Source organism: Bidens hawaiensis, unplaced genomic scaffold (assembly GCF_021521415.1).
Source record: "Bidens hawaiensis isolate Kalapana, Puna unplaced genomic scaffold, B.hawaiensis_p1.1 tig00046743_1, whole genome shotgun sequence".
NCBI classification, from domain to species: Eukaryota; Viridiplantae; Streptophyta; class Magnoliopsida; order Asterales; family Asteraceae; genus Bidens; species Bidens hawaiensis.
Window position 1 is genome coordinate 23,316 of NW_027498342.1, and position 10,264 is coordinate 33,579.

The 10,264-nt window shown below is 36.9% G+C and overlaps 1 protein-coding gene across 1 annotated transcript; it reads left to right on the plus strand.

Moving 5' to 3' along the window:
- Positions 1-2,828: 2,828 nt before the first annotated feature.
- LOC143596593 (protein CLT2, chloroplastic-like) lies at positions 2,829-4,815 on the plus strand. Its single transcript, XM_077075328.1, has 9 exons — positions 2,829-2,969; positions 3,050-3,087; positions 3,163-3,278; positions 3,450-3,549; positions 3,621-3,656; positions 3,747-3,797; positions 4,020-4,134; positions 4,237-4,362; positions 4,460-4,815. The coding sequence occupies exons 1-9, from the start codon at positions 2,888-2,890 to the stop codon at positions 4,639-4,641; spliced, it is 846 nt and encodes a 281-aa protein (XP_076931443.1). The 5' UTR covers positions 2,829-2,887; the 3' UTR covers positions 4,642-4,815.
- The last annotated feature ends 5,449 nt before the right edge of the window (positions 4,816-10,264 follow it).

Genomic DNA, 10,264 nt, shown 5'->3' on the forward strand with positions numbered 1-10,264 from the left:
GTATCGAGGGAATCGAAACCCCGCTCCAAAAATGTTCCGCTATGGTTTAATACCCTAAGGGCGCCCCTGTTATATATATGCATATGTATGTGTGTGAGAGAGAGATGAAGAGAGCTGCTGAGAGGGGGCCCACTCACATTCATCAACCGCGCCGGCCAACGTGTTGCCCGAACCCTCGCCGCGCCATCATCCAATGACGCCCACGTCGCCCAAAAACGCCCCATGTTGGCGCCCCATAGCACTTGGTCTAATAGTAAGTTGGGTTGCCTTTAAGATTCCGGGTGTCCTAAAGAAGATTAAAAATATGATCTTTATAAGGATCGTTTTTGAAAACCTCTAAAAAAATTTTGAGGTATGGGACGACTAAAAAACGAGTCTCTAGAAAACTTTATTAATAGGACTTTAACTTCGATATTTTTTATAAAAGGCAAGTTTCTATCAATCAATAAAAACTAAAATAGTTGTAAGTATGAAATATTATCGTCAAATGGATCCTAACATGAATTATTAATATTCAATTTGACTTTATTCAGACAGTTTATTATGCTTAATTTTTTTTTCCTGTCAATTCATATTATATTTTTTGAAACTATATTTTACATATATGCATAAATAATCAAGTTCCAATAATTCTCCAAAGCTAACTTTTCCACTATTTTCAAGACAAAGAACAGCCGATATATATAGGCTCACGGCATCAGCCATTCCCAAGCCCCATGCCTTGGTTTGGCATGTATTCTCGTACACCACAACCATAACTTCATCCATAATTCTTAGTGATCTCCTAAAAATCACCAACTATATGTATCATCTAGCTATCTATCCAATTCAGACGAACATTTTGTTTATCTGTATCAACCGTAACTCATCTGAAAATAACAGTGTTCCACCAATCATTTAATTATGGACTATTGGTCATCATTTGTACCATCATTAACTCGCCTGGGTCATCTTCTCATTTGGACTATGATGTTTGCTACAGATAACGCCCCCTCAAGTTGAAGGTGTATACAGCCCCACCTTGGAAATCGTACTTAAACGTTGATGACCAAACAAACTCTTTGTGAATACATCAGCAAGTTGATCAGTTGTATGAGTATGAGTCAATTGAATTAAATTATCCTGAAGTTTCTCCGAACAAAATGACATATAACTCAATGTGTTTGATTCATTTATGAATAACCATATTTTTAGCAATATGAATAGCAGCTTAAATGTCACACTTGAGGGGAATGAGAGAAATGTTAAGAATTTGAAACTCAGAAAACAAAACGAGTTAACCAGACTAAGTTAACTAACTTTTGTGTTACTCATCGAATAGAACGATAATCAGCCTCGACATAACTAAGAGAAACAATGTGTTACTTTGTGAAATTCTAAAAAATCGAACTATTGCATATGAAAAAAAAAACCACTAACAGATTGCCAAGTGTTAGCACATGAAGCCCAATCAAAATCTACACTATATTGCTAAAGTAAACTCCGACTATTATTGAAAAAGTCGCTCTATGAACAAGTGCCCTTTGCGTAGCTAAGAGTATGTGCGGTTGCGTCCTAATGTAGGACCCTAGGGTCACTCATAAACTAACCAATAAATGAAAAAACAAATGTTAAATTTGACTTTAAAGTTTTAACTCCCAATAGATAGTTAAAAGAACCAATATTATTAAAGCAAGTGGTATCGGTCTTAGATATGCTACTATGTGTCATGTGTGGTTTTGCATTTCAATTTTCTAATAATTTAAATAGTGTAAATTGTAAGTTTTAACTTATTTATTTAATGATGATCAGCAATAGCCTACTCTTCTATTTAGAATAGAAAGAATGAGAGTTCGGACATGCTTACATTAAACTATCCGGCCATTGCCTATACATGGTTGCGGAACATGGTGTCACCGTTGGAATGGAATACAACCATGGCTACATTATTTGAGCAAGCAATCTTGCAAGAAATATTCACCGATAAACTTTCTTAGGTTTCATACGACTTTATTATCTCATTCAGGCATGTCTTATACATATTCATTTATTAATTTAATAAATAATAAATTATTAAAATACCATTTGTCGTATTCTGACGTTATTAAAATAAATAATAAATTATTAATTTAATATGTGGGCATGATGAATCATGTGTTTGGTGGCACGTACCCAAATCATTCTGACACGTTGAAAATCAGTAGGTGGTGAGGATGAATAATTGAATATGAATATCCAATCCAAAATTGAAACTGATTGAATCTTCTTCTTCTTCTTCTTCCTTGCTGTTCTGAATTTGATTCGTGTTAAATGGGTATTGCTTGCAATAATACCATTACTACTCTTACTCCTAATAATAATCTCACATTCAAACTCAAATTATTCAAACTTAATAATAATAATAATAATAAGAATGGATCAAAATCATTCTTTTTTCCTCGTCTCCTACAAAACCCTAATAATCCCTATTGTGGAATGGCAATGAGGAGAAACATTAATAATAATATTAACAATGCAGCAGCACATGGATTCACTTACAGGAACAACAACATTGCTCATCGGCGCCGATTGAACCCTAAATTCATCGTGGTTCGGTCTTCATCTTCACAGTCAGAAGCCCAATCCAATTCCAATTCCAACATTATATTTTGGTCTGGTGTTACGCTAGTGTTGGCTGTTGCTAATCGAGTCATGTATAAACTCGCTCTCGTCCCAATGAAAGACTATCCTTTCTTCTTAGCCCAGGTCAATACTTTTGGTTAAGTAATTAATATAATGTAAGATTATTAATTTGTATCAAAATCAAGTGATGGATGATATCTTTTGTTTAAAACAAACAAACAGGTATGTAGCCATTTATTTTTCCATATTGTATATAAGGCATCATGCTGGAATTGTAACTAATGACATGATGACTCTTCCTAAATGGCGATTTGCCGTCATCGGAATGCTAGAAGCCCTAGGAGTTGTTTCTGGGATGTACGCTGCAGGTATCTTCTTTTTTTTTTTTAAATTGCATTTTCATACTTGTTATCTTAGTATAACTGCTATGTATTTTTTTTTATTACAGCAATGCTACCTGGACCAGCTATACCAATATTAAATCAGGTATTGTTAAATAAAACCATTGCACTTTTGACACTGTAAACTCAGATACAACATCTTACAAATGCTTCTTTGCAGACGTTTTTGTTATGGCAGCTGGGATTTTCTGCTCTAGTTTTAGGAAGAAGGTACTCATGGAATAAAATTGCAGGATGTCTACTTGTGGCTGCTGGAGTTGTTACAGCTATTGCAAGGTATCATAATATTTTTATTTCTATAACCAACAACTGGTGTTTCTTTCTTCACTACTTACAGGTACATCATAGTTCTCTTGATATCATATTTAAAGTGTAATATGATAACCTCAATTTCTTGGTTATTACGTGTGTGTGTGTGTGTGTTAAAAGTGTATTTGTTTACGGCAGTGGATCGGAGAGTGGTCAAATGCTTTCGGGGGTGGGGTTACTATGGCCAATTATGATGGTGGTATCAAGCGCATTTCAGGCTGGTGCAACTATTATCAAGGTAACTAACCTAATACAAGGAACAAAGTTCGTATTACAGGTAAATTAACTTTAGCTTGTTTGAGTGAACAGGAATATGTCTTTATTGATGCTGTTACACATCTTAAGGTACACTTTTTTACAGTCTTTGAGAAATTACATTGGTGGGCTAGTTTATGTAGTTGACGCTTAACTTTTGTTGTAATTTGATTTGTGTAGGGGAAGTTGCTTGACATATTTGTTGTCAATTCATTTGGTTCCGGGTTCCAGGTAATTCTTAATATCATGCAGAGCAACACATCAGTATATGTGACAAAATTAGTGGTTTAGTAATGGGTCAAGTCAGGTTCAAGTCAAAACTGGTAGTTTTTAATGTGGTTTAGTAATCACTCATTCTTGTTTATTAAGTGTAGTGTTCTTTTGCAAGAGCTTGTTTTGTTTGCAGATATAAAAAGTCGATAACCCAAAATGGTATTCAAATTCAACACGCAGGCTCTTTTCGTGCTTCTGTTTCTTCCATTCTTGTCAAATCTCAAAGGCATACCTTTTCATGAGCTTCCTTCATATGTAAAGAGTGGTGCTGGTTGCTTTCTCAACACTTCATCTGGTAACATTCTTGTCTAGATCTTGATCAACACGATAAGCAATCTGGTTGCAGTTTACATGTTTATAATGAATTGAATGCGCTGGTTAATGATTGTTACTTCAGGCTGTGATGGATCGCCACTCTTACCGTTACTTTACATAGTCACCAATATTGCCTTCAACATATCCATTCTCAATCTAGTCAAAATTTCCTCTGCTGTTGTTTCTTCACTAGCAATTGTCTTATCAGGTTCTCTCTCCGACACGCACACAATGTTGTTACTATATCATTATCGTTGTTATTCCATATTTGAGGTGTAATCTTGTGCTGTATGTTTACTTTTCAGTGCCAACTACAATCTATATTCTTTCCCTTCCATTGCCATATCTCCCTGAAGGTGTTACTTTGAGCCCATTCTTCCTGTTTGGGAGTGTCATCCTTGTGTTGGGTCTCGCTTTATACAATGTACCTCAGCGTATCAGTAGCAAGCATGGGCCGGGCTCAGACTCGGACTTGGACGCTATGTAACACGAGTTGTATTTTACATCCATTTTCTTTCGTTTCATAATGCCATTCTTTGTTTCAGTGGGTAGACATTGATTCAAAACTATGCCGGTCTAGTTTGATTGACTTGTACACAATTTTTGTTCATTTTCTGTAAATAAATTTAAATTTTGCTGATTGAAACATCATATTGGTACAGTAGTAGTGTATATCTTAATTACTTTTGTTGAGGTATGAATTAAAAAATATTTTTTTTGTGTGATTTTTCTTTGGCATTAGTTGTGGGGGTTATCTTGATAATCATCCTTTTTAGGATTATATAAATAAATAATCAAAGTCCTTAATTGACGCGATTAAGAACATTAGTTGAGGAAAATGAATTAGTGAACTTGATGTGACCTGTGTTTACATTAACTTCGAAAACTAATTGGTTAAGTTGTCCTGGGAACGGGATCAGAAAATATCTTATTTAAGATTTGACTGGCGTGTCTATTTTTGGGGGGCTGTTGTAATTTAGCTCCTTGCTGATTCATGTTTCTTGTACTGTTTTATGTCTCAAATCATTCGACTCGACACGTTGAAAAGAAGCATGGGTAAACCAAGAGGTCATAGTGAAATAATATTTTGACTCGGGGGTGTTAGTGATGGTGCAAAGTTCAAATTGTGTGTTAAAACTTGTTTAACAGGCGAGTTTACAAAGTACAGGGGCTTACTGCTAATCTGAGGCCAGGGAAAGTCGAATCTGAGGTCTACAATCTGGCCAAGGCGATACTTGGGACAAAAGTTATATAAAAGACTATACAATAAAATTAAAACCTTTACATCTATTTGCAAAACATGGAGGACTTGGGTAAAATATCATATTTTCATTAACTAGTTTGAAAAAGACCTGCATTCATAAATGATATACTCCTCATGTCATGCCACACCAGCTTAAACCTACTTTAAATTACTTAGTATATACACTACAGTTCTTCTAAATGTTTAAAACAAACTACCAAATCCCATGCTGGAAAGTCACACTCTCAAAAAACGCCGCCGCGTGGCAGGCGGTGGTGACGGAAGGACAGTGAGCGCAATGATCGCGCTGAGTCCAGGCGCCACCGCTCCCACCATAAAGACGGGTATGCATGAACCGTCCCCAAATCTATAATTGAATCGTCCAGTGAAGACGCTGACCAATATCTGAAGAATTACAAACAATCGATTTAAACTCGTAAGTTATTGTGTGACAATACTATAGAAAAATATTTGAAGGCTTTATTTATACCTGGGGTATGACGATCGCCAAATTTAAAACACCACGAGTTAGACTATTTTTTGGGGTCAAGTCTATCTTTCGGTCAACTTTGACTCTTCTGTTCAAAGTGGGCCAAATTTGTCTTTTGTTCAACTTTGACTCTTCTAGTACGGGCCAATGGTATTGTGGATTGCTACAAATCTATATTTGTATCAGCTATTTTTATATGCTAATACTATGTATAAATTTTATACATAACACTTATGTATATATTAATATGCAATTGTATATTAATACAACTTTTATATGTATATATGTTGAAGTATGAATTATGCAATTTTATAGATTTTTAACCGTACCGTCAACGGGGCATCAATAACAGTGTAAATCAACAAAGCGGCAGGGAGGTGGGGTGGATGCTGGGGCGGTGGTGGCAGGGAAGAGGGGGTGGTGGTTGGGGGGAGAAGGATGTGAAATAAAGTATAAACACAATTTTGATTTTTCCCTTGAACTTTGAAAAATGACATTTTTTACCCCAAACACTAACGAAGTTAGTGTTTCGTTACTCCGGGAGTGCCAGAAGAAAATATGTTAAAAGTTGGGAGTGCTGGAGAATATTTCTTAAGTTGGGAGTGTTATCTACCAATGGGTCAAAGTTTGGAGTACTTAAAACTAATATCCCTTTAATAAAACCAAAAACCTTTTATAAAATATAAGATTATTTTACTGTAAATCCAGTTATCAAATTAAATTAACACAACAAAATCGATACCAACTCCATAAAGATAAAATGGTCGCTTATAAATATTATCTTTTATAAATTTTAAAGAATAACTTACATTTAAATATTTCACATTTTTAAAGACATGTTTGGTGATTTTGATCCTCAACCTTTATTCCTTAAAACATTGTAAAAAAACCCCTAACAAACCTATGTGGCCAACGTGCAAACTAGCCAAAATTTCAATAATTTTGATCGACAGCTTTTTATTTGTATTTAAAAGAAAGTGAAACCCAACAAAATATTGTGGTCAAATTGCCAACTAAGCAAACAGGTTGCATAAAACTGGCCTAAAACGTGGTCTACCCAGTAGTCCAGTACCCACTATACCTATTAGTTTTTCAGTTATATATAGGATAATTGACTGGGGGTCTTATACTAGTTATGTATACATAAAGGTTAAAAGAACTTTTGGGACCATTTGAGCTTTTGGGCCTCCTGCCTTTGCACGGGCTGCACAGCCCAAGAGCCGGGCTTGATCATTAACTCATCTGGGTCATCTTCTCATTTGGACTAGAGGTGCACAAACCGGTAACCGGTTTTTTTACTAACCGGTTTTTTTTGGAGGGCATTAACCGGTTATACCGGTTTTTCGGTTAGGTTAGTAACCATTTTTTTCCGTCTGGAGAAACGGTTTTGACCGGTTAGGCCAGACCGGTTAACCGGTTAATAACCGGTTTTTTACAAAAAAATAACTAAAAAAATCGGTTAACTGGTTCGGTTAACCGATTTATAACCGGTTTTGAAATCAAATATATAAACCAGTTACTAACCGGCGGTTGTAACATCCTAAAATTTTTATATTGATAAATAAAAGAAAGTTATGTTTAGTAAATTCACGTTTTAGTTATTTAATGTCGAGTAAGGAACGGGTCTTGGGCTTAGTCATTTTATGAACTCGGCCTGTCTCGACCCGTAGGAAGCCAACCCGAGCCTAACCAAACCCGTAGTATATAAACGAAAGTTCTTGACACTTCCACCATTTTCACCATCTTCCTTCACTTACACCCACCCAAACACTCTCATTTCTAGAGAGAGAAGCTAGAGAGAGAAAGTTCTCAAATCACAAATCCGAGTCCACAATCTTGTTCCTAATCGTTTTTGGTAAGTCCCTCTCGAAAATCATCCGTTTTCATAACCATTTCGGCCTCAAATCGAGCAAAAACGTAACTTGAGTTTTCGGGTCAAAAACCGCCTTGTTTTGGTGTCAAAATGCAAGCTTTTGTGTTTAAAAGTACTAGGAATCGATAGCCCTTTCAATCCCGAGCATTTCCATGTCAAAAACTTCGATTTTGGGTAAAAAAATCTGGAAAATCTGGAAACCCGTGGGTTTCTCCGTCGCCCAGCTTGAAGGAGTCGAATCAGACTCATTCGATCGAACCAGTCGATCGAATCAGTCCATTCGATCGAATGCGTAGATCGAACAAGTCCAGTCGACCGAATAGGGAAGCAACCGAATGGTCTCCAACTCATTCGATCGAATGAGTTTTGTATTCGATCGAATGAGTGTTGTATTCGATCGAACGTGTTGTATTCGATCGAACGTGTTCCTATTCGATCGAACGTGTTCCTGTTTGATCGAACGTGTTCCTATTCGATCGAACGTGTTGTATTCGATCGAACGTGTTCCTATTCGATCGAATCAAGCCATAACCAAGTTGTTTCCAAGATTCGCCTGAAGTGAAGTTCGTTTATGAAATAAATTAAAAACCTAATGGAAAATGTGTTAAGGCGGTTATCGAAAATGAGTAGTAGTAATAGTAGTAGCAGTAATTGATATGTGTAAATATTATACAGTTAGCCGAGCCCAGTTAAAGAAAGGAATTACAATCAACGGCGAGCGTAACAGGATCCAGGTGAGTTTCTAGCCCCATTCCTTGTTATGTTTTCGGGGCTGTGTGCATACTTGATGTGTTGTTAATACATTTATCCAAAGTGATAAGTGTATGCCATAGGTGATATATGTGATATGTATGAATGATTGCTTGATGGTTCGTGAACGATCTTCGGATATTGCACGTACTGTCAGGTTGTAACGTTATAAATATGGCAAGTATGATATGTATGTTTATGTGTATGAACGTAAGAAAGTTCATAAAAGAAGGAAATGACGGTTGTATGGTTGTATGGTTACAAAAGGGGTACCGAGCCCTAATAATACTCGAGGTATGATGTATGGTTGTATGGTAACGAAGAGGGAATCGAACCCTACTAATATTCGAAAACATGGGACCAGACCCTAATAATATCTGTGATGTTAGGGACCAGACCCTAATAATATCTGTGATGTTAGGGACCAGACCCTCATAATATCTGTGATGATAGGGACCAGACCCTTATAATATCTGTGATGTTAGGGACCAGACCCTTATAATATCTGTGATGTTAGGGACCAGACCCTTATAATATCTGTGAGGTTATAGGGCGAAAGGCTCTTTAAAACGTATGATTATGAATGTAAAGAAAGTATGTAAGTAAGAAAGAAAGTATGTAAGTAAGAATGAAGGTATGAGTACTTATGTGTGTATGAAAGAAAGTTATGAGGTTAAGTACGTATGTATGTAACAAGGTATTGCATGGTAGTGTATGTTTAACTAGAACTCACTCAGCGTAGCTGACTTTTAGTATGCACGCAGGTGAGTAGGTTGAGACAGCTGGTTTGAGTGGAGGACACATGGCAGAAGACTAAAGCCTGGCATCTGAAGATCCGATATGTTTTATAAGTTACGTTTTGATTTTGAAAGACAAGAGGAATGTTTAAAGACATGATTATGAATTGATATGTAATGTTTTATGAAAGTTTTATATTCCGCGTAAAGTTTTTAATTAACTCTGATATTTAGAACTGTGTTTATGAGTAAATCCAACACGAAAGTAGGGTTACCGGTAACGAGGCTTTACAAGTTGGTATCAGAGCAAAGTTCGAGAGATTTAAGCATCCTACATGCTTAGACTCGAACAGAGAATGGGATTTAAGTAAGAAAGGAAAGAAGATGCCAGTTCAAGAATGCCATGTGTCGCTCAAGCAAGATCAGTGAAGGTAAGGTGTATGATTAAATGATATATATTAATGAGAAAGGGAAGATATGTGAACGTCAGGGATAGGAATAATTGATTGTTTGATTTGACAAACTGCTTAAGTAGAACCAGCACAAATAGACTCATAAAGGGAAGTGTATAGGACACGGAAAGTAACGTGATCAGCTAAACACAACTGGCCACTGTTATTACCTGTTAGCCTTACTATCCTTGTACTAAATAGTTCCTTGAGTGATGATGTTTGTGTTTTCTCATATAGGATACTGATGGCTGGAGCTGGAGAATTTGTTGAAACTGGGGGTCGCACTGGGCGTCGTGGCAGGCCTCGTCTTGTCCAGCAACCCTCGGTGGAAGAAGCTTCCCACACCGAAGATGAGGGAAGCGCAGCTGGAGGAGACCAGAACAACAACGAAGAAGTTCAACTTAGCCCCGCAGTTCAAGCAGCCATCGTTCAGGCTGTAGTTGCTGCTGTGAAGAACCTGAATCCCGAAGGATCTGCTGGAAGCCGTGAGCGAACTGCTGACGGGGCGGGTGGTGATGGTAGAAGGGATGGGGAAGGTGAAAGAGGGGCCTCGAGTGGGGATAAG

Coding starts and splice junctions, on each gene's coding strand:
- LOC143596593 (XM_077075328.1), top strand. CDS start 2,888: ATGATGACTCTTCCTAAATGGCGATTTGCCGTCATCGGAATGCTAGAA. Junction 3,798..4,019: donor CATTTGGTTCCGGGTTCCAG/GTAATTCTTAAT, acceptor TTCAACACGCAG/GCTCTTTTCGTGCTTCTGTT. Junction 4,363..4,459: donor ACTAGCAATTGTCTTATCAG/GTTCTCTCTCCG, acceptor TTTACTTTTCAG/TGCCAACTACAATCTATATT.